At 33.8% G+C, this 25,229-nt stretch overlaps 2 protein-coding genes across 13 annotated transcripts; both read left to right on the forward strand.

The window, feature by feature from the left end:
- Window positions 1–772: 772 nt before the first annotated feature.
- On the forward strand, window positions 773–2,264 carry LOC117575949 (protein SEC13 homolog). The gene is made up of 2 exons (XM_034260412.2): window positions 773–1,158; window positions 1,406–2,264. Exons 1-2 carry the CDS (start codon window positions 872–874, stop codon window positions 2,169–2,171), a joined length of 1,053 nt encoding a protein of 350 aa, XP_034116303.1. The 5' UTR covers window positions 773–871; the 3' UTR covers window positions 2,172–2,264.
- Window positions 2,229–17,458, forward strand: LOC117575952 (uncharacterized). Of its 12 annotated transcripts, none has more exons than XM_052006375.1 (6): window positions 5,522–5,617; window positions 5,704–5,768; window positions 12,340–12,504; window positions 14,839–14,985; window positions 16,874–17,053; window positions 17,112–17,458. In XM_052006375.1, the coding sequence occupies exons 3-6, from the start codon at window positions 12,360–12,362 to the stop codon at window positions 17,207–17,209; spliced, it is 570 nt and encodes a 189-aa protein (XP_051862335.1). In that variant the 5' UTR covers window positions 5,522–5,617; window positions 5,704–5,768; window positions 12,340–12,359; the 3' UTR covers window positions 17,210–17,458. The 12 variants fall into 12 exon arrangements, with proteins under 12 accessions (XP_051862338.1, XP_051862335.1, XP_051862340.1 ...); XM_052006374.1 differs by having other exon boundaries at window positions 5,606–5,640; XM_052006380.1 differs by lacking the exon at window positions 12,340–12,504.
- The last annotated feature ends 7,771 nt before the right edge of the window (window positions 17,459–25,229 follow it).

The following is a 25,229-nucleotide window of genomic DNA, read 5'->3' on the forward strand; positions in this document are numbered from 1 at the left end:
CGTTATTTTTTGAATATCAGTATGCTTTTCTTCACTTTGCCGGTATGACTGCGGAATAATTGGTTGTCTATTTTATCGTATGAGGAACTGCTGATTGAGATCCACATACATTCCAATATCGGAGTATCGATATGCTTAACAATTTTTTTTGTGAGTAATTTTAAAAGATCGAGAACCCATATTTACGTGAAGAAAAAATTGCATTAGACATGGTTAGTTGCAGGAGTCTTAGGAATTAAAAATTCTAAAAAAAAAAATGTCCAACCCAATTGCAATTATTATTCTTGGTATATTGTCATTATAGAACTGTCACTACTGAATTTTTCAAGAAGCAAATGTTTTAGCAAATTAGTAAGAAGCGAAATGTATTAGTGGCCACTAATACTATGCTTAGACAGGGCTATATCATTAAAAATTTCGGAAAAGTAGAACCTTCCCTAAGCGGATGTGTGTGTGCGGTAATGAATCTGACTTGGTGACCTATGTTTTTGGCTAATAGTTTGGTATATTTATCGAAAAAAGTGCGATATCGATGGAAATCACCTGATTACACCCTATTTACACAAACTATATTGACATGTTTGATTTCACGACTTTAAAGTTCACATTTGCATCATAAGTAAGTACGAATAATGCGAATATAAAATAATTTATTAACATTAATTTTGAAATAAAAAACATGAATTTTTTAACGAACCAAATTCTATGATAAAAATAGGTTTTTAGTTGGGATATTATAGTGTATAAAATAGCATATTATTTAAATTTAAGTTTGGTCACCCTGGTCTCAACTTATTTTCCACGTCAAACACACCGGGGCGAAAAAAAGATTATTTTAAATTTCCTTTCATTAAAACTAATTGAAGGCAACATGGTGAGTTTGCTACAGGAGATAGACACTGAGCATGAGGACATGGTACATCATGCAGCCCTGGACTTTTATGGTCTATTACTGGCAACATGTTCGTCAGATGGAAGCGTTCGAATTTTTCATTCGCGTAAAAATAATAAGTCCCTGGCTGAGCTTAAAGGCCATCAGGGTCCAGTGTGGCAAGTAGCCTGGGCTCATCCCAAATTCGGTAACATATTGGCTTCCTGTTCTTATGATCGTAAAGTAATTATATGGAAATCAACAACACCCAGAGACTGGACCAAACTGTGAGTATTGCATGTGAGCATGTATGTGTAGACATTTACATTTAGATAAGAGTACTTACTTACATATTTAAGTTCAATCATTGGGCCTGGAGTTGATTGCCTCTTTGTTAATTTTACAAACTATCTACTTTGTTAGACTATTACTATTCCCAAATGAATTATCAATTACGTTAGTTTCTTGCACTAGGACGTCGTGCCACTTTTACACATTTGTTATTTATTTGATGCTTACATTGCCACATTACAGATACGAATACAACAATCACGATTCTTCTGTAAACTCAGTGGATTTTGCACCTCCCGAATATGGCTTAATTCTTGCTTGTGCAAGTTCGGATGGTTCCATTTCAGTGGTAACATGCAACACTGAGTATTGGGCTTGGGATGCTAAGAAAATACCAAATGCACATACCATTGGAGTAAATGCTATTTCTTGGTGTCCGGCTCAGACACCAGATCCGGCATTTGATCAACGAGTTACTTCACGCACTACGTTGGTAAAACGCTTGGTCAGCGGTGGATGTGATAACCTCATCAAAATTTGGCGAGAAGACAATGATCGATGGACTGAAGAGCATCGTCTTGAAGCTCATTCTGACTGGGTCCGTGATGTTGCATGGGCACCATCAATAGGTTTGCCTCGCCTGCAAATAGCCTCAGCATCTCAAGACCGACACGTGATCATTTGGAGCAGTAATACCGATTTGTCACAGTGGACATCATGCATTTTACATACGTTCGATGATGCTGTCTGGAGTATTTCCTGGTCCACAACTGGCAACGTTTTGGCAGTGACCGGCGGGGACAACAATGTATCACTATGGAAAGAAAACAGCGAGGGACAATGGATACGCATTAATTATGAATCGGGTACAGCTATTCAGTCGAAGCAATCACACAATTTACATCCCCAACAACCACAACAACCGGCACATCTGCATGGGTCATCAGATTCCGACCATAGTTCGAATTTGTCGAATTCTCATTTATCAAACTCGCAGCTGTCAAACTAAAATCATTTTACAAAATATGTTTATGCCACAGTCCGTTTTTCAATATTTGGTCAATATATCTAACAAATTAAAAACATATGTTTATAAATTAAATTTGTGTTCAAATATTATATTTGTAAAAACAAAGTATGTTTTTTAAACATATTATTGGTGAGTTATCGATATTGGCCAACGACGATCTCGAAATTGCCGACCAGAGCAACAAAATAAAGGAGCAATGTCGCTATTTATTTTCGTGACGAGTGCAAGCGAGTGTGGCCGTTGCTGATCTCTTACTATTAGATAGAGTGGCAGTATATCAATTTCCGTGAGTCGATGAAAAAACATCCAATTATGGAAATATAGTATTGGGCCCGCATGTTTATTTTCTTGTAATTTTGTATAAAAATCCGATTATTGCATATCGGTGATTAGCCTACATCTAACGTCAAAATAAAATAATGCTGCATCAAATGTTAATTTCCTCTTAAGCACTCAAATTGCCCTACTCCTTGTGATTTCAAATCATTGAGCAGAAAGCAATATGCTAACATTGAGTAAATACGAAACACGTGCCGCAGAAAAGTAGAACACGTTAATGATGTCGAATATAATATACATACATAATCTTTTGAACGGATTCGAAATTGTGTTTTTTCCGTGAACCTCCATATAAAACAAGTAAGAAAGCTACAGTCGAGTGTGCTCGACTGTGAGATACCAGCTCTACCCATTTTGAATAAGAGCAAAATATTACGCTATTAATTTTATAATATACCAAATTAATATACCGCGAAAATACTACAAATATACCGGCGGATATTTTATGTGTTTTGATACAGTTCTACATTCAAAATATAGTAGCAAATATACCAAATTCTCAGCAAAATCAACTAAGATCCCACTGCATGAGACGTTTTCGCCATACAAAAGTTTTTCTTTAATATCTTCCACATTTTAAATCTGATGGCAACTATACTTTCAGGAATAATAAAGACTGTAGATATTATTGTATGTGCCAAAATTCGCTTTATAATTACACTTGTTATTCGATTTTTGTGGATTTGCGGGGGCGGAAGTGGGCGTGGAAAAAATTTGAAACAAACTTGATCTGCCTGCAACCATAACAAGTGCTGACGAAAAAATTATGTCTCTATTTCTTACAGTCTCAGAGAGTGAGGTGTTCATACCGACTGTCTGATTGACGGTATTTATTATGTTTCCACGCAAGTTTGTTTCAAAGTATTGTATCCGCCCCCGCACATCGACAAAACTCGAATAACAATTGTAATTTTAAAGATAGAGTCGAATTTTGGTATATGCAATAACAACTATAGTCTTTGTGAAAATTTGGTTGCGATCAGATAAAAATTGTCGAAGTACTTACTAGGGGTCCTATTTGATTTAGCAGATAATCTGGTATATTTTGCACTCTATAGTATATCTTGAATGTAGTACCATATCAATATACCAAATATACAATTCGGTACATTTTTGTATTTTGTGGTTGGTATATTTTGAGAATAATACCGCAATATTTTGCTTTTATTCAAAATGGGTAGCGGGTAACTCACAGTCGAGCTCACTCGACTGTAGCTTTCTTATTTGTTTTGCATTTAATGATATCAGACTGTCAACTCTCCAACTGCAGTTGATGTTTGATGTCATATATAATTTTAATTAAATAATATTGTAGGTTTTCATCTGATCACAACGAAATCATAAAGACTGTAGTTTTTATAGTATGTAAAACCGCTAATATAGCTTCTTAATTATGCTCGCTATTCGATCTTCGTCTATTCGTGGCGGCGAAAGAGGGCATGGGAACGATCTAAAACAAACTCGATTCGCGAAATACCCGCTACCCATAGGGTAGAAGGGTATTATAACTTTGTGCCGGCAGGAAATGTATGTAACAGGTGGCATCTCCGACCCTATAAAGTATATATATTCTTGATCAGCATCAACAGCCGAGACGATCTAGCCATGTCCGTCTGTCCGTATGAAACACTGGATCTCAGAGACTATAAGAGATAAAGCTATAATTTTTTTCGACAGCATTTGTCATGTTTGCACGCAGATCAAGTTTGTTTCAAATTTTTGCCACGCCCACTTTATAGTTTGTTAAATAAAACGCGAAAGTTCGCATTTAATGTAATGGCTCTGACTTGAACAATTAATCAGGCTTCGCCACCGACAGTGCCAGAGAAAATGCAGTGCTGCCGAAAGAAACAGCGTTACTGGCATACGCTATTTAAGCATTACATTAACATTATTTTAGCTGTCTGGCATTTGTAAAACTCTTTTTAACAATTTTTTATTTCTTCTTAATATCTTCCAGTTACGTAATTAGTATTCACGTATTTTGCAAAAATGTAGATTTCGATTTTCATTTCTTTTTTGTGCGCTCCTTTTATTTATGGTAAATAAGGTAGCTTGTAGCTTTGTAACTTGTTTTCATGAATTTAGAAAAATGTACATATATAAATATATCTATTTATAACGAATACGCTTCTTATTAAATTAAACCGGAATTTCTCCTTTTAACAGAACAATATTGCTAATTAATGTATTTTTTTTAATGTGAAGCTATGAGGGCGGGCTGGTAAGTAACTGATCTCACTAAGAGAAGGAAAAATTTTGATATCAAATTGCTTTAGTTCTAATATAATATAATATTATTTTTCAGAAGATATATATTATTATTATAATTTACACAGTAGCCGTATTGAAATCATCTTTTTCATAATTATATAATTCCTCTTTAAACCTTAGAATAATTCATGTGAAGTTCCTAAAACAGTCAAAATGGTCATTCTTATTCGGGAATTGCTCAATAGAGATTGGTACAAAATTTTAAAATATATTTTATAAATTGTTCAACTATGTGTTCATTTCATTTTTAAGATTTTAAAATATATATAATAATATATAGGTGCATATGAAAAACAGCACGATTCACGTAATTTCAGTTTCCAGTCAAGGATCTCATAATCTACTTTATTTTACACCTTGAGCAAATGCGGCAGTCATCTACGCTTTTTTAGATTCTAGAAATATTTGAAATATATTCACAGATATCTTCATATAATCTAAATTAAATTTAATCCGTTACCGTTTAGAATTTCTTAGTACTTATGTTTTCGAACTTGCCAAAGTTTTTGGACTAAAAGAAAATTTAAGACGGATGAGTTGCAGCATAACATAAAAAGTAAAGTTTACTTATATGAAAACCAATTTTTTGTCTTAATCTTTCACTTGCCAGGCCGCCCTCGTAGTATGTTAATATCAAACACACTCAACTAGTTTTGCAAAATATTTCAAAATATATGTTAAATATAACTGCCACCCTTGTTTAGCAAACAGTCGTATTTATATTTTGTGCGCTCCGTTTATTCTCGGTAAATTAGTTAATCGTTCTATTTAATCTTATAATAATTATTTGATTGTTTATGTCTATTTATACTGTGAGTATAAACTGTTCTAAAAAGTAAGTTTAAACTTATGAATTTCAGCTTTGTATTTGTAGATGTATTTTTTATCTTATTTTCAGTTTGTGACAGTTTCTCTCTAAGCAATTTTACAATTCTTGTGTAATTTGGGCAATAGGTGGCTTTCGTAAGTTGATCGAACACATAATGGCAAAACTATCTAGGGAAATATTAAAAATATTATTGTGATTTTAATTCCACGGCGCTGTTGGGCGTCGACTGACCTAAAGACTTCTTTTTTTTCCCCGCAAGCAACAGAAGCGAAAAAGATGTGAAAAATGCTCCAACAATAAAAACATCTATCAGAACTCCTTTCAAAAGTTTCCGCAAGAATAAAAGCAAACCCAATCATACGAAACCATAAATAATTTGTATTAAGTTTTAAGCTGTTACCCCATCGCACGTTTTCAAAAATCTTGCGGTAAGGCTCTAAGACACCCATTACCCATTTTTAATACAAACAAAACAGTGCACTGAAAAAATACAACAATTTGGTATACCAATATACTATTACATTCATGATATACCAAATTATTAAACAAAGCAGCCAAATAAAACTATTCCTTTAATAACATTTCAGTTGATAACATCTGTCAGACAGATGAACGCAAAGTCTATATGAACACCTGGATCTCAGAGTCTGTAAGAGATAAAGATCTAATTTTTTTCGACAACATCTTACTTGTTTCAATTGTGAGCGTGGAAAAAATCGAAAATAAACTTGCTCTGCGTACAATAATTGGCAAATGCTGTAAAAAAATGATAGGCCTATTCTTTTTATAGTCTTAGATCTAGCTATTCATACAAAATGACGGATATGGCTAAATCGCCTCATCTGTTGACGCTAATGACGATTACATATATTTTAAAGGGTTGTAGATTTCTTCTCGCTACATACATTTAATGTAGGTACAAAAATATAATACTCTTCTAACCTATATGTAGCGGGTAAAAAAATTACCTGCAGGTAACTTAATGTTTATTCCGTTAATTTGTGAAAATACTTTTTAAAATTCCCCATAAAACCAATTATATTGAAAGAAATCTGATGGAACAATTTATAAATTAAAATTCTGTGTAGTAAATACATCTTACTAATACAGGACTAAGTGCAATCAAAATAAAGGAAAAGCTAATGTCGAGTGCGTTCCTGCTCATCATTTATATTTTTACAAGTGCACTTCTATGGCAAAGTTCATTTAGAAAACTCTTTTATCGATTTGAAATTGAATATTTTATTTTGTATTGTGACCAATTATTGGCATTGACCTGATGGGTTGGGTTGCGTAGGTCTTCAAGTCCTTTGAGTAATACTGTGCGTCACCTAAGTCACTGGCGAGGCTATGCCTTCATGGTTTCGTTAGGTGGTTACCACTCATTCTAATTGCCAGCATATTTGTATAGCGCGATTTAAGAAAAAACTAACATTCGTGAACAATGGTGATGTCATGGATTGCGTGCAGCGGAGCCGTCATCAATTCAAACAGTCGAATTCTTAGCCACTACAAGAGGTTGGGGCAATAATGAGGGAGTTTGGCCTATGAACAGCTTGGGACCCCATGGCACAGTGGTTCCGCCAGTATAGGAGTTGCGGCCAAAAATACTTCTAGTTGTTATAATGCTACGAAATTTTGCCCAAAATTCTATAAAAATATTTTGTATATATAGTAAAAAAAATTGTCTTGATCGGAATACTATATCCTATAGCTCCCATACAACCTTAGTATGGCTTATATGCCGATAGTGCGCCAAAATACTTCCGGTGGAGTTACAGTGCTAAAATTTGATTATTAGCATCCAAGATATGTATAAGACTATTTAAATTACCTTTCTGCTTTCTACTACTAAACTAATTACTTTTCGAGTTTTTTCTGCATTCGTGCCCTCTTCTGTGCACCAAAGATCAAAGATGTACATGCGTAAAAGCTCGTAGTTATAAGAAGCGCCAATAAAAAAATGATAATATAAAAATAAGCGAAAAAAGAATATGTAAAATTGTCCACAAGCACAAAAATACATCACAAAGGCAAAGAAGGAGCAGCAGATTGCGTCGCAAATTTGACCTTGAAAACAGTAAGATAGCTTGAGTTTTATTAATGAGTATATACACATCTGCCAAAATCTGCAGCTGAACTTAACATTTTTATTACCTGAAAACATTGGCAAATGCACTGATATTACTCATAAAGGGGGAATCGGGGGGGCAACATACCTAAAAATCTACTTAAACAGAGATAATGACGATCACAATTCACTGAAAATTAGTATTAATTAAAATTAAACAATAACAAATAATTAATAATTCAAATTAATTTCAGTAAAAGATCTTATAAAAGTAAATATCTTCAACTTTAATACCCTTTTTAAATATTTCAATTTGGTGAATTTTTGCGAACGTCCGACCACTTTGAACTTCACTTTTGTTTTGACAAAAAGCCCACTAAACGCAGTTGCAGCAGCAAAATAGAAGACGTGTTCACACTTTGCATTCTATTTTTAGAATGTCCCGTTAGATTTCCAGAAAAATCTAGTTTGCAATGAAGAAGCTTGGTCATTTTAGTAACGATTTGTTTACTTTTTCGTAAATTTTTGTTGTTATGACTTTTTTTATTTTTGGCCTATGGGCGGAACCACTGTGCATGGTACTCATACTCGTATTACAAGTCTGGCTGCTTGAATAACGAACTTGCAAACGAATTTGTAGCTTTGCAATCAACTGAGTTTAGACGTGTGTTGCTCGACATGCTTTACTCTCTGGATTTTGTATATGGAACACTCATAGTTGCAAAAGTTTTCAATGTAGTTTGCCATTGATTTTTCTCCAGTTTCTTGCCTTCTCGAGTTTCGTTGCCCGTTTGTTATTTAGATTTACTTTTTTTCTTCATGCGTAAGTTACCATACTTCTGACTGTAAAAGTTTGGTTGACCGCATAAACATTTAGAAAGTTCGGGTTAACGGTCAACAAAATAATATATATAATATTCTATACCAAATATCAGTTAGTCAAGCTCTAAGAAATGGCTTATACATATAACATAAGTCATATATTATATTATGTATGTTTAAGTCTAACGCCCCTTCAGCTACTGACAATCGGATTGCATAGATTAAGGCCTCAATATAGATCCTGGTTTAGACGGAAATACTATCCGACATAAGAAAGACGCATTTGGACCCAGTACTTCAGATTCCCATTTCGAATTGTTCATATTTACATAACTGTTACATTTATAGGAAGGTTCTGTGAACCTAGTGTGTCAGTGCTCGTTAGTAGTGAGATATTTCAATATGTACGTATATTTGTATACTTGCGTAAATTTGAATTTGGGTATGCATGCGGTTTGTGTGATATTAGTCGTGGCGGTAATACGAAATTAAAGTAGCCAAATTGGCATTCAGTCAAGAGTTATTGTGGCTGGGCTGGGTTCCGGTTGCGCAGCGTAAACGTGATGACTTCTAGGCATGCTCATCGCCAGTTCCACAACGATGCCACTTTGCATTTGCCAGTCGCACTAATTAATCATCAGTTAAGAATAACATGGCGGCAAGATTGTGGACAAACGAAAAGAAATGGTTATTTAATTACTGGGCACAGCCACACGACTTTGTTTGCTGCAAAAAGTCAGTTTTTAGATTGCCTGTATTATAAGCACTAGAGTAGCTTTTCATTCGTGATTTTGCTGTATAATTTTTCTACAATTTCGGTCACAACATTTATCAATAATGCCAAAAAATATGTGTATATAATATACACAAATACATTCATATAAATATTTCGCTTTGATTTAATTAGGTATGCCATGCAAAAGTAAATTCATAATACTCGTTGCTTGAGTCCGTTGAAAATGGGAGGGGTGTACAATTTTGTGATCTTCATCAGTAATCAAAGCAACTCGTTAACCTCGATAATTCTTTATAGTCAGTATCTTAATGACATAGAAAGTTCACATTCACGATCTGTTTAATTAATTATTATTGTAAATTACAATTTTTTGTTTGCATGTACAATTTATTTTCTATGCGTTGCATCATAGATACCAAAGGTTTCTGTAACACCAATCAAAATAATCGTTTATTAGAAGATTATTGACCTGATAAGATTCCCGATTGGCATATTCTATGGCAATGTGCCCAAAAATAAACATCGCATCACCATTACCATCATCAAAAGTTAAGCAAGTCGAAGTTCGGTATTACATGAATTCCAGGTTTCCAAGCTACGAACTGGCTGACCATTGCACTATGTTGAATTTGACCCGTTTTCGTGGCCAAAACTCATTTTTCACAAGTATTCAAATTTCCGTTTTTTTCAAAGTTACTATGTTGAGAAATTATCAAATCGCGATATTGTACACCTAAAATGTTAACTTAACAGTTTAGTGTTAGAAGTGCTGTGTTAAATGTTATATTTCCGGTGCAATTTCAAATTGGCATATCTCCCACAAAAAAATCATTAAATTACAAAATTCAGGTTAGTATTATGTGTTGATACTAATATGTTTCGTGTTTTGTTAGTATTTTTCAAACAATTTGTATATCTAGCAAGTGTTGTCCCCTTGTCACTTTTGGAAAGAAAGTTGAACTTTCCAAAAGGTTTTAAGCATAAGCAAGGAGATTTTGTGAGTAACGAAATGCCATATACACTTTCATAACTTGTTGATCTTGCTGTCCTATTAAGATTACTTGCGTTAAACCCTGGAAAAGCCGTCACTATTCGTAAAATGATAAACAAGCCCGTGGTAAAGCATTTGCGATTTTTTTTTCTTGAACAACTTTCATATTTATTATCCGATCTGGACCAAATTTGCAGGACGCTTTTGAAATAGGACATTCATCCTGTGCTCTAACTTGAAAATTGCTTTAGGTATTCGTTTTTTTTTTTCGATTTCTGTGGGCGGAGGGGGGCGTTGACACGCTTACTTTTCTAAAATACCTTCCTATAGTAATAACCTTTATTATACAAGAAACCTACATTAAAAAATCTTGTTAATTTCACAAATTTTAATTTTGGCCACAAAAACGGGTCAAATTCAACATAGTGCATTGTATGCCAAGCATACACTTTTCTACCCCTTTGTAGGTTACTTACTCGTGTGCACAGCTATCTTCGTACCTCGTGTAATAAGTTGCATGGGCTTTGTTTTAAATAATAACTAGATAATGTATCAAGGTTTTTGTAAAAAGCATATGTACTTTTCCGTTATAATTTTTCCCAACAGTTAAATAAAATATTAAATAAATATGATATTAATATCAAGCAGGCTACAAAAACCAATAGCACATTTAGAATACGTAGTAACTCTTCAGTTTCATGCATTGGGACGATGTCCATTTTCTACACTGTCGGCGTGGCTTGCGACCTTTGAACACTATTTTACGGAAGCAACAAGCAGAAATCGGCAACTGAGTAGTACACTTAGTTGTATTCGTAGTTTCAGACCTGTAACTATAGCTGAGTCCTAAAAACAAACAGTCAACTGAGTAATGGACAAAGTAGGTACTTGCTGTTGATTTTCAAAAATACTCTATACTCCAACCTCTAGCATTTCTTTTTTTTGGTCTTGAGATTGTTGTGCTTTTTTATTTGCATTGGTTGATGTCGTTTTTGTTGCTAGTTGTTGTGCGTGCTAATGCTACACTTTATTGTTGTTTGACTTCTGAGTGTATTAGTTAGGGGCTCCGAAAACTAAGCTATGCAATGGCTCTAATGACTTCGCCATTATTATAATACTTCCATTGAGTTACACCAAGACAAGGCTACGACCTGAGCACAACAACAATAAAAATTGCACGAAGGTGAAACAACAAAGCAACAACAAAAATCCATCTTCGTTAGCGAAGCACACGAATTCACTACAAGTGCGTTACAGCATGACATGCACACAGACACATGCACATATACATGCATAAATGAATAAATTCTGGCATAGTTATAGAGTAGTTGAAAGAAGATTTTATTACACTTTCATTCTACTAGAATATCACAATCGAGAGTTAACACACGAAACAGATGATAAAATGAAAATCAAATGGAAAACCATGGAAAATTGGTTTATTTTACCTGATTATATTTTCGTTTACTATATTATGATTGAGATGCCAAATCTGTATGCTGTGTAGAATATCTGCAGTATCCCTAACACACTTCTTACCTCAATTGAAATCCTGTAATCCGAAAGAGTATATGCACTTCGCTACCAAGTTCGTCTAATTTTAATTCCTTGAGCCTTAAGGGTAGGCCGTACCTGGCGTGAGCGAGTGGTAAGTAGCCGTTGAGCTGTCCACGGCGCAGTTGGTACACAAAATTTAAGCAACGTTTCGGCAAGGAAATTCATCATTTGGATTTAGAACGCGCAAGCGAATGGTTCGTTGTAAAATCGGCTCAGACTCAAGTCTTGTTCCTGACTTAATTAGTATTAAAACTAAAATTGAAAGTGTGTACTTGTCTAACAAGTTGAATACAAAGGAAATACGAGAATAATCTTAAGTGACGTTGATGTGAAGCAATACTTTTTGTTTCGTTCATAAAATATTTAATGGACTTAGTGGAGAGACTTCTAGAATTTTAGTTAAGAAAGCTTCAAATTATTTGAACATTAAGCAAATAATTTAACTTATAACTGTATACTATATAAAACGAAGGAAGAAGTGTTTTATATAACATTTTTCGCGCCCTAACATAACTTTACGGTTTTAAGTGTTTGTACAGCAACATAAAATGCAACCATTGAAGCGTTTTACACAATGTGGCAGCCTAACCATGCTCTTTGGTGTTTTTATCATCCTCTTTGGTGTCAGCTCAACGGCATTAACAACATTCGGCAAGACCAATAATCAGCCGCCCCCTACACAAACTCCCACAGGTAAGCTGCAGAATAAGTTCACCCAGACGTAACTTAAATTAAGGATAAGGAATAATTGAAAAACAAATTTTATGTTTTCTATCCTTCGTCTCAAATGAGGATTACTATGTTTAATACTAGAGAAATTTTCATTATAGAATGAAATTAAATCCTAAAATGAAAAAAGTTTAATTAAAATTATTCAAATTTTCCAAAATTTTAGGATCTCGGCATAAAATTGTCCATCTTAAGAGACATTTTTTTAGACTTAGAATTTTTATATTAAATGAGTTGACAAACCTTCTTCGAAGATTTTGAAAGGCAGAAATTTGTATTATAACACTTAGTGTACATTATTATATTATAAAATTTATTCATATTCAAAACTTTCTATTCTTTATATTTAATAAAGTTAGAAAAATGCAAGTCACTGACTTATGAAATGTAATGGGTTGTGGGTCATCTATTGAGATATCATTTGAAAGATAATTAACTTTTAACTTTTGATGTGACCAACTATTTATATCCGCTACCCATAGCATAAGAAGGGTATTATAACCTTGTGGTAATAATATGTATGTCATTCTTAATCAGCGGCAATATCTGAGTCGATATAGCTATGTCCGTTTGTCTTTCCTTATGAACTTACAGAGCTCCAAGACTATAAAGCCAGAGCAATAATTTTTTCACCAAAATTTGTTATTGTTGCATTCAAAACAAGTTTGTTGTAGATTTTTAGATACAAAATTAAAGTTTTATTATAGAAATCATTTTGTACGGCAAAAAACTGCTGCTGAGTTGTTTTAAATCACATTTTCCAGCGTCTCTGTGTAATCTTTGCCTTTCAAATACCAATACAAAATTAAGTCCGTCGATATGACGAGTCGGTCGAACACCTTGGAGAGCAGTGTCATTGAATCGCGACTAGTGGGTGTCACATCACATCCGTCCTGTTGGATTCAGAATTGGGTTATATCATTTTCTGTAATTTCTGAAAATACAAGTCACACACGAAACATTGTTTGTCTTGCGGCAACAACAATGCAAGTCGTATTTCAAATTCGCCGCAATGTTCACTTTGCACCAAATTGCTAATTGTGGTGTGTGAAAGACGTATTTCACATGGATATTTCACACGTTTCGACAGTAGAGGACCTATTTACATATGTATAACTATAGCACAATATGTTCATATATGTATCTCAATACGTTAAAAATAACAGAACTGTTCAAGTTTTAAATGCTATCGTAACACCCATCTCTTGTAGATTTTGGGCTTTATTGACATGTTAATCCCCCTAAATAATATTAATAGGAATGCTACACACATAAACAATTGTTCAATGATACGCTTTGTTTCTAGCAACCTTATAAGCAAATACACATAAATTGTATTTGAAACTAACTTAGTACGTTTGCAGTAAGCAGTAATCAGAAATTGATCAAACAAGTCAGTCAAATGATATGACAACAATGCTAATGGCAAAGCAAATTGGTAAATGCATATCGATAAAGGAACTGCCGGAACTGACTTTTTGGAAAGGGAAGCAGAAATTTGTTAGTACAAGGTTGAATGAGGTTAAGGTAGTATTTGTTGATTTAGCCTGAATGAAACCTATCTGTCATTGACTGCCTTCTTCTACACTTGAGGTAAAACGGAAACAGCTTTTTTCTTTGCCGCATTAGAATATTCCCCAATTTAACAGCTCTGTTTTGTAGACATTGCAGATTGCATTATTATAGTTTTTAATACGCTTACAAATGCTCGGTAAATGTTATCTAAAATACAAATTTAGATTTTAATTATATTTAGTCAAAATGAATACGCTTTGTTGAGTCAAAGTAGCACACATCCAATTTTGCTGAGAATATTTATAATTGATAAAGAAATAAAAGTAAGAAATCTATAGTCGAGAATTCTCGACAGTGATATAACCGCAACCCATCTTTAACAAATCCATACTCTAAAACTATACAAAAAATACTAAAATAAACCGACGGCTATTTTTGGTATATCGGTATAGTACTAGGTTTAAAATATAGTATAGAGTCAGCAAAAGCAACTTAGACTTGATTGCGATAGGTGTTCTTTGCCTATTTAAAAAAAGTATTTCTTGTCTGATCGCAATCATACTTAAATGTAATCATGCATGGCTATATCGTTTTTGCTGTTAACGATGATCAAGAATATATATACTTTATCGGGTCGGAGATGATTCCTTCTGCCTGTTACATACATTTCCTGCAGGCACAAAGTTATAATACCCTTTCACATTATGGGTAGCGGGTATAAAAACTAAACTTATACATAATACATAATAGTATTAACATATGTACGTGTCATTCGGTTTACAGTCAAAGGGCGCGAATGCAGTACACACGAGGATTGCTCGGCCATAGAACGTACTAGCTGTGTGAGGGATCCCAACGACTACAAACTTCGTTGTCTGTGCGGAGACGATTCTCCTCCAGCGAATGGACTTTGTCCTGATGTACTCAAGGGTAAGTGAAAATGTATAGTAGAAACGTAAACGTTGTTCTTACGCTAGTGTTACCTGTGCCCTACATATCTAACTGCTAGGTACTTTTCATAAACACGTACATACATACATACATACGAGTAAATTACTTGAATAATTCAAAAGCACAGCTTCATACAAACTTGTTATTTTGCTTGTTAACGGAATAAGTGTCAAGTGGCTATAAATGAGAATTAAACAATGTCTCATCAACAAACTAGCATGTACACATAAATACACCTGATGTTCTTTCTCATAAGATTTCTTTATTTATTTAAATTTCCCTTGTTGACCCATTTATTATTCTATTAGACCTTTATGCTTAATACCTAAGAACGGGCAATTAATTCTGAAGCGGTTTGTTGCAGCAGTATACGATTTTTGGAATACATTTTCCAGTATTTTTTTATTTATTTTTAAAGTTATCATAAGCACAAAGAATTTGTATGGAAACAAGCATATTTTCGAAGTCAAAAACTGTGGTTGCAAATAATAGTGTTGTTTTGTTAACATTACGATATTGCAATGAAGTATTACACGAGCCAACATGAATCAAGTTTTTCACTAAGTGCAGCGCAAAGTAAAATTTATGCGACTATGCCGTGTATAAAATAGGTTACCTTACCTTTTGAATCGTCGCAATGCCAATTTGTGACATGCACAGTAAAACAAATTACAGAGAACACGTACAGACGAGAAAATGCCAAAAATGTTTAGTTCTCATAGAAATAATGAATGTCCACAGAAATAGTCAAGTTAATAAAATATAAAATATATTTTATATAAAAAATGCTCTCGGTCCAAGCAACAAAAGCTAAGGTATTAACACTCTTAAGTCGCTCTTTTAATGTTGTATGGAATATTTAAAGGGAAGGATATGGAAATGGTTAAATTTCGGTTTTTGATATTGTTACTCAATGACAAAAGACTTTATATGATTGAAGGTCACTGTATCAACATGTTTCTGGTGTTAAAAATCCAATTGGAAACAATCTTGGTCTGTGTAATGCCTTTATAGTAAATCTAAATTGTATATATTTGCATTTATTATATATATTTAAAACGCAGTGGTCAGCTCTGCACTATCATTGACCTTTGAGTAAAAGTAATACACATCTTTTTATTATTAACTTAAAAGCTTTGAATAAATCCAACAATAAGAGTAAAGCCAAGAGAGAGGGTGCTTTAATCACAAAAGTCTTTTAGGAGTCTTCTGCTGGAAAGAAATATGATTAATTTTTAATAGTATAGACTCATTTTTGAGTGCTATTGAGAGAAATTCGAGTCACAAATAGAGAGTCATTATTGAATCTAATCGTTTATTATTCGAAATTTATTGTTTGGTATTATTTTGGTTTAAATCATTTTAATGTTTTAATTTCCTTTTCAACTGTTATAAGTTGCTTGCTGGGTATGAATTATGAAAATAACTTCTTAGAGAATTAACGTTAATTTTGTAATACGGAATGAACTCCTTCCATTTGCGGTTTAGAATGTGCATTGATGGTTAATCGGTCCGCGACATATTTCTGAACAAGAATAATATACCTATACATATGTAGGCATGTATATGCTCAGGTAAAGATGCAGAACAGAGCAAAATCTATTATTAACGCTGTAGCAAATGTATGAATCTAGATATGTATCATGTATGAAACGAGAAGAGCAGTCACAGAGTAAAATAATAGTTTTACGCAGTAAAAAGGTTTTATTAAAATACAAATATTTACACAATTTAAAAAAGCAAATCTGGCTAGTTGTTACACAAATTTTGGTTTAAATTTGTAATTAGCTCATCAGCTAGGTTAAACCACTTTTTATTATTTTCCTAATATTCTTGACACTCGATACCACTTTTATAAACCTTGCAGGGCTGCGTCATAAGTGCAACAACAACAACGATTGTGAAGATGGAATGGTTTGTCAATTCGAAAACAACAACAACCGAACGATTGGGGTCTCTAAGTTTATGTCAAGTAAAATCAAGCAATGCCTTTGTGATAATGATAATGGATATGTGGAGGATATTCTGCACGATATTTGCAACGGAGGTATGGCAAATTTTTATTTTAAAAATCAAAGTTGAAAATAATTTTCTGATATTTTTAGCTAATGATTCATATCTGGTAAATATTTTGGTATATGTCTGTTCTTTGATGACGCCGTTTGCTTTCTCCGCCTTCATGGCCATCAAAAAGAATTTCTAGAAAGCGATTTAAGCCCTGGCATGAGATATACAATCCAACCATTTATTTTTATGTCCTTTAGTGATCCATCGAATGTGCCTCAAAACAAACAAATCAAATGGAATCGCCTTGTTCAAACACTTAAGAAACATATGTATGCTCCTGATAATACTCTTTCAAATCCAGAAACCTAGCATAGCAAATTGGCTTTACACAATGTAATTGCAGTCGTAATTTGTCCAAATGTTAAATTGATAAGTTTCATAAGTACCACCGTAAATTTTATTCGCTTCTCACACAAAGTCGCGTTATACATACATAGATTATATACGATATATTGTTAATAAAGTTTTTATATAGGTATCGCTACAAAAATTTAGTCTGTACTTGATATATGCATATAAATAAATACACATAAATATAAACATATATACATATATAGTGGCGGTTATATTAAGCAACGTTTTTCGATTCAATAAGTAGACAGTTCTAACACAGTTTAACAAAATAATTGTAGACTTGTACGAATATGCGTTAAACCTGTTACGATTACATAATGTATCAAAGATATGTTACGCTGACTACGTTTTATCATTGTGAATCACATGAAACACAACCACGTCAAACAGTTTTACAAGTTCGCACTTCCAGGGCAAATCGTAGCTTATATGCAATAAAAAAAGCAAAATAAATTTTGTACATTTGCTGATGAAAGCTATACACATTGAACAATTTTTGTCCGTAGTAGTAAAATTTTATTAAATAAACGTTTAAAATTAAAATTGCGTATAATAAATGCTTTACAAAGGAAGTAAGTAAACTATATTATACTGAGCTCGCAGCTTCGCTTGCTTTATGTAAAAACAAGTAAGAAAACCACAGTCGAGTGTGAGGTACCTGCTACCCATTTTGAATAAAAGTAAAATATTGCGGTATTATTCTCAAAATATACCAAAATAATATTCTATTGAATTGTAAAAATACCAGATGGTATATTTGGCATATCGATATAGTATCACATTCAAAATATACCGGATAATCGCTAAAGTACCTAAGACACCTAGTAAGTAGTAATTTTTGCTCATACAAAAGTATTTCTTTAATAACTTCGACAATTTTTATTTGATCGCATCCAAAAACTTCAGGATTCACAAAGTTATTGTTGAATATACTAAAATTCGCGACTTACCTTTAAAATTACGTTTTTTATTCGATTTTTGTCGATTATATAATTTTTTGACAGCATTTGTTATGTTTGCACACAGATCAAGTTTGTTTCAAATAGTATGGTAATTTCAACTATATTAATTTTGGCGATCAGATAAAAATAAAAAAAAATTATATACGAATTAATTTAGTATTCTTTCGATATATTAATTCAATACCCCATTGTTTTGCTTTTTTATCTATCTATAGAGTAGATATTAGGTAGGTATTACAACTTTGTGCCTGCAGGAAATATATGTAACAGGCAGAAGAAAGCATCTCCCACCATAAAAAGTATACATCTGAATAGTTTCAACCTAAAAAAAGTCAAATTTTATAAGAAACTTAAGACATTTTCATATTTTTTGTGGTTGGCTTATACTTAATTACATTTCTAATAAAATTTTTAATAAGTTTAATAATGAGTGAATCCGCCGTTTTTATACCCGCTACCCATAGGGTAGAAGGGTATTATAACTTTGTGCCGGCAGGAAATGTATGTAACAGGTAGAAGGAAGCATCACCGACCCTATAAAGTATATATATTCTTGATCAGCATCAACAGCCGAGACGATCTAGCCATGTCCGTCTGTCCGTATGAAACACTGGATCCAGAGACTATAAGAGATAGAGCTATATTTTTTTTCGACATCATTTGTTATGTTTGCACGCAGATCAAGTTTGTTTCAAATTTTTGAAACGCCCACTTCCGCCCCCGCAAATCAAATATCAAATCGAAGAACAAGCGAAACTTTAGAGCTAGAGAATTTAGGTATGTACAATAATAACTATGGTAATTGTGATTCCTGAAAATTTGGTTGCCATCAGACAAAAATTGTGGAAGTTATTAAACAAAAACTTTTGCATGGGCAAAAACGCCTACTTACTAAGGGTTTTAGTTGCTTTGGCCGACAATCTGGTATATTATGCCGTCTATGGTATATTTTGAATGTGGTACTATATCGATATAACAAATATACAATTTGGTATATTTTTAGTATTTTAGTATTTTTAGTATATTTTGAAAAAATACCGCAATATTTTGCATTTATTCAAAATGGGTAGCGGGTTTTATATAACTTCATATAAATGTATTTGCAGCGAAATTGTTGTCCAGGCCGTTTAAATTGCCGCAACTTAAAGTTGTTTTGCAATCAAATTGCCTGCCTCCTTCATATACCTTGCGCGATAGCAACCCCCATACGTTTTCAAATTTATTAAGGTCAGGGATATGGGGCCATCCGAGCAGGTCCACATTTTGAGCCTTAATCCATTCTTTTAGAACCCTAGCTGTATGAATAGGAGCGTTGTCTTGCTGGTAATTCATTTAATAACGCGAAAAATGTTGGAATAATGACGAAACGCAGTCTGTATTATAGATTTGTAGGTTTCATTTTGGAAGTAACAAATTGCAGGTTACAAGTGCCAAGGTCTGATATCGACCCCCAAACCATTACGCCTCCCCCATAGCCATGGCGACGGCTCAGGAAATGATCTTCCTTTCGAAGATCGTGATAATAATAATTGTAATTGTGTGTTTTTTTTTAAATTTCATTCGTTTTAGATGATCAGCCGACGAAATCACTTTTTTAACTGTTGTCACACTGGCTTTAACATCGCAAATTTCTTTAATTTTGGGTGCTGAGAGATGCGAATTGTACGCAGTTCGCACAATATGCATCCTGTCTGCCACAGAGGTGGCAGTTGACTCCGCCTTTCATGATTTTCCTGTATTCTGATTTGTTTCTAAAAAATTACTCACAACAACATTTTGGCTTCGTCCTATTTTTTGAGCGATTTTGCGATGGCTAAGATCACTTTCACGATAGGCTTCAATTTGACCTCTTTCATACTCGGATAATTGTTCTCCGCGTCCCTTCTTTAATTAATTTAAAGAAAATATAAAATATAAAATTTGCATCAAAAATGTGACACCGCCAAGTTTAATTGCAAACTAAAAATCTTTCAGCTGAACCTATTCAGTTTAACAAAAAAATTGCATAGAAATTAGCGAAAGAAATAGCAAAACAGAATATGCAAAGTAGCGGTACTTCGCAAACGGTACTTCACTAGCACACACTGATGTAAAAAAAACATGCGTACGATCAATATGTGATGAACAGATCATTGCAATGCAAGCGGATTTATGTGAACCTATTCAGTTGATCGGCAGTCTGTATATTCTTGATCAGCGTCAACAGCCAAAACAATATAACCATGTCCGTCTGTTCGTCCGTATGAGCACCTAAAAATTAACTGTAGTTTTTGTGATATGTGTAATTCTCTGGGGGATGGACGAATTTATATATGTTATCATAAAACAGAACAAGTTCCTAAAATCAATCTTAGCTCTAAAAATAGTGCTAATTCAAAGCTTTAAGAATAACCTTCACTTATTTTTAAAATTGTTTTAGTTTATGTTTTTTTTTGTCACTGTAAAGATGGTCGCACGTGACATTTATCAGAGAATTACCCATATCTAAAAATCACAAAAACAAATATAAAAATTATTTAAGAAATTCTTTTTTAGGAGCTTTGATTAACAATCTGGTATATTTTGTATTCTATGTGGTATATTTTCAATGTAGCACTATATCTTGATTATAGCCTTTTTTATATTTTAGTATTTTTGTGATATTTTATTTTGGTATATTTTGCTTTTATTCGAAATGGGTAGCGTATATTTGGCAGTCGAGCACTTTCGACTGTAGCCTTCTTACATGCTTTTAATCAACGTATCACATACTATACTCTAGCTTTCTTACTTGTGCGTCGTCGACATTGATTTTTCAAAAACTATTGAGAGAAAAGTGTAATAAATGTAAATTTAAATGGACTCACATTCGTATTGCGTAGAAACGTTTTCGACTTGTGCTTGCTTTCGATGCGAAAATTTAACAATACGAATATATACGAATGTAAAAACACTTTCCTATTCTGTGCCAAATAAAGTATTAACGTTAAAGTAAGTTGAATAAGTCCCCTAAGAGTTTAAAAATTAAGTAATAAAATTATCAGATGCCATTTTGAAAGAATAAAAAATGGTTACACGGGTATAACAAAACGCTTTTCTATGTTATAATACGAGATTTTTGACTGGGCTTTTCGACGCATAATTTCTTAAGCGGCTGGAGGAGTACTATCCTGTTTAAATTGAATTGCATCATTGAAGATTTTCGTTAAATAGAATCATCCACCGCATCATTCTATAACCGGTTGATTGTAGCAGAGGAACGGATAATTGATCCGCATCATTAATGGGGCAATTCTTCTGAAAAACAGGCGAAAATTAAAATGGGCGTGGTTAAAATTTTTTTGAGTAGACATACATATAAGCTAGAGTTGACCCCAATATCAACTGACAAAAATTTCAATTTCAATGTGCTAGGTGTCCTGGTTCAAGAGCTACAGGATGTTGCGTATATGAAACATTGGGCAATTGTGTTATATATTTAAAATCAAGTTGATTTTTTCAAATGCCGTTTATGTATATTTATGTATGATAGGACAGGAAACAATTTTTTGGGGATTGGAGCATAAGTGCCATTACATTTGGTGCATTTACAGCTTGGAAATCCAGTGCTGCATAATCTACATCTTCCTCTTGTTCCCCATTTCGGCAAATGATTATAACCATCAAGTCGTAGTGATTTTGCTGAGCCTGCAATATAAGCTCTTTTATGGAGGTTTGATTCAGAGCCCGAATAAGGAGCTGGTGGTGAAGGAACTTCTATAATCTCGTCCATATTTCGATCTTCTTCTTCATTTTCCTCATCAGCCGAATCATCCCAATCAAAGTTGGCAAATTTTTTAATGTCAGCTTGAGTCAGACCTTTTGGGCGCATCTTAGATACAACAAAAATTTATTTTTCGAAAATTACCACAATAGACCAATGTTGCATTTACCTTACTTACCTTTCTTTAGATAGTTGTTGAACTTGGTTTTAGGATGAAGTAATTATTTTAATGTTTTTTTTAACACTTTTTAAAAACCAAGTATTTTTGCACAATGAATTTGTCAACTACAATCTCGGGAAAATAGCTACAAACTGAACGCGAGTGCAGCTGACTATCGAACAAATATGTATAATTTCACTCAATAATGCAGCTATTTTTCTGCGAAAGAATTAAAACAAAAAAATTGAAATAACGGTAGATAGAGGCTTATAAACACAATGTTGCGTATATGCAACAGCGGGCATGAGAAGGATAATATTTTGGTAAACTCATCTAAGAAAGTGCGATATCGAAGAAAATTATTCCACTTGCAAATGTTTGTTTTGCAATTCTTAAAATAACAAGTGAGAAAGCTACAGCGAGTGAGCTCGACTGTGAGATATCCGCTACCCATTTTGAATAAAAGCAAATTATTGCGGTATTATTCTCAAAAAGTACTACAAAATACTAAAAATATTCCGAACGCTATATTTGGTATATCGATATATTTGGTATATATATATATATACTTGATCTGAAAAAATTATAGCTCTATCTCTTATAGTCTCTGATATCTAGGTGTTCATACGGACAGACGGACATGGCTAGATATGCGCGGCTGTTGACGCTGGTCAAGAATATATACCAAGGATATTCTACCTGTTACATAGATTTCCTGTCGGCACAAAGTTATAATTAAGGAAACAGAGACGAAAAATGTTTAAAGAAAATCGCCAAGCATCGCATTAATCGCATTAAAAAAAAACAAAATATGTATACATACTCGATCGGGAGTGAACCCCGACCCACAACATGTTGAGCATGCAAACCACCAGCAGAGCCAACGTGTTCCTTGTGCAGGCGCCATTTAACTGCAAACATATAGAACGCGAGCAATTGTTGTTGTCTTCATCTTCAAGACTTTCGTCGCAGCAAAACAAAATTGATGTGCGCTAACTGCTTGTCAGTGAGGCAACTGCACGTTGCAAAACTTCATATGCATACACATACTGATATAGGCGAGCATATAGATACATACACGCATACATAGAAACGAAAGCAGAGCGCAACGAAGTACACCCATGCTCACGCTCCGAATTTGATTTGCGACCAGTGCTGCCAATTTGGATTTTTTCCCGTCAAAACTGGCTTTTTTTGAAGGCTAAATGCGGGAAAAATTTGTGAATTGCGGGAATTGTGAAAAGCGGGAACTCTAGCTTTTTTAGAAATTCTGTTGGCTTTTTCCCAACTTTTTTTGTGTTGTTAACACAAAAGTACAAAATATGGAAAAGTGGCAGATTTACGATAGTCACTTATAAACGATCCAGAAAATGTGTTGGCGTATCGATTGTTTTCTCGAAATACGCTAATTTCATCACTCGCTTAGTGTTTCCATTTCAATTTGATCAAGTGGGCCAACATCAGCAACACAAACAAATTTTGGTCTTTAAAGATTCTGGTGAAAACCGGGGATTTTTTGAGTTGGCAACTGTGGCCATCCAAATATTGTGTTCGCCCTGGTCATACGCGATTTCTGGCTATTTGCCAGGTTAACCTAATTAAATCCAATTTAAGGAATGCATTCTATGCATAAGTTAAAGTATTAATTTCAAGCAAAAGATATTCTCTATTCATTTTTATTGTAATACAGAGAATCGGATTGTGACGGATGGGAAAATGCTGCGTCGACTATGAAGTGCCTATAAAATATCTGCAGATGATAGGCACTAATATGTCATACGCAAATGAGACAGACTAAGGAGATAACGATAAAATAATGCAAATCTTTATCTTTTAAACAAAAATGAACTTAATAAATTGTTATTTTTGAAGACATTTTTCTCTTTTTTTTTTGATACATTTGTTTTTAGCTTTTTTTTGGATTTTTTAATAATATTTTTGAGCTTTTTTCTCCATTCATTCCGTCAAAAACAGCTTTTTTTGATGGTCAAAAGTTGGTAGCACTGTTTGCGACTGAACTGAACGCTGCGCGCTGCGTTAGAACTTCGAATTTTCGAATAAGCCGAAGAGGCTCTGGTGTGCGAATTGCAGCGCACGGCCCGACTGGGGCGGCAATAATACTGTTTTTAATGATACGTTTTGGTTGTATGACTTGACGGATCTATGTATTGTATGGTTAGTGGTTGTGGTGATTAATAACATTTATGTTTTGACCTGTATGGCAATGCTTCAGCATAAACTTTTTTTAGAAGGTGGCAATATTGGATGTAAATATCTGTTTAATAGTGTCCCGTTTCCATCGCACCAAAAAACTCGGTTCTTCTCGGCTTCTTGCCGTTCAGTTCGAATGTTATGTTCGCGAGCCTTAGCCTACTGCACCCAAAACCTCGGTTTTCTTCGGTTTTTTCCGTTCAGGCCAAATGTTCCGTCAATATCGTGAAGTGGCCTCCACGAGGCTTTGTCGTTCGAGTTATAGGAGGAGAAATGTAGTGTCTTTTTTGGCCAATCCACGAAGGCGCTCCACAAGGATGCCAAACTCCTCCTTAATAATTTGAAAATGATCTTCAAAAAAAAAAATTCGCTGTTTCCCAAAAACACCCATGCCGTTGCTTAATAGTAAATATGTTTATGTAAATATTACATTGCTGCCAGCAATTCTATTTACATAGGCCCAAACTGATGGCGATTTCTTTACTTTTATTTACTTTTGGCAATGACCTATACTTCCTCCACTTCGTTAGAATCCTCAATAAAATCTTGCAATTTAAGAAAACTTTCCATTTTAGAATTGCGCGTGCTGTTTTTTGAATTGTTCGCCAACTCGTGTTTACATTTGAACAGCTGACATTTCAGAGCGACCATTTTGAGAATTTTACCGTTGCCCATATTTCTCGGTTCGTGCAGATGGAAACCCCGAAACGGGACTTTAAAAAACGTA

Source organism: Drosophila albomicans, chromosome 2R (assembly GCF_009650485.2).
Source record: "Drosophila albomicans strain 15112-1751.03 chromosome 2R, ASM965048v2, whole genome shotgun sequence".
NCBI lineage: Eukaryota > Metazoa > Arthropoda > Insecta > Diptera > Drosophilidae > Drosophila > Drosophila albomicans.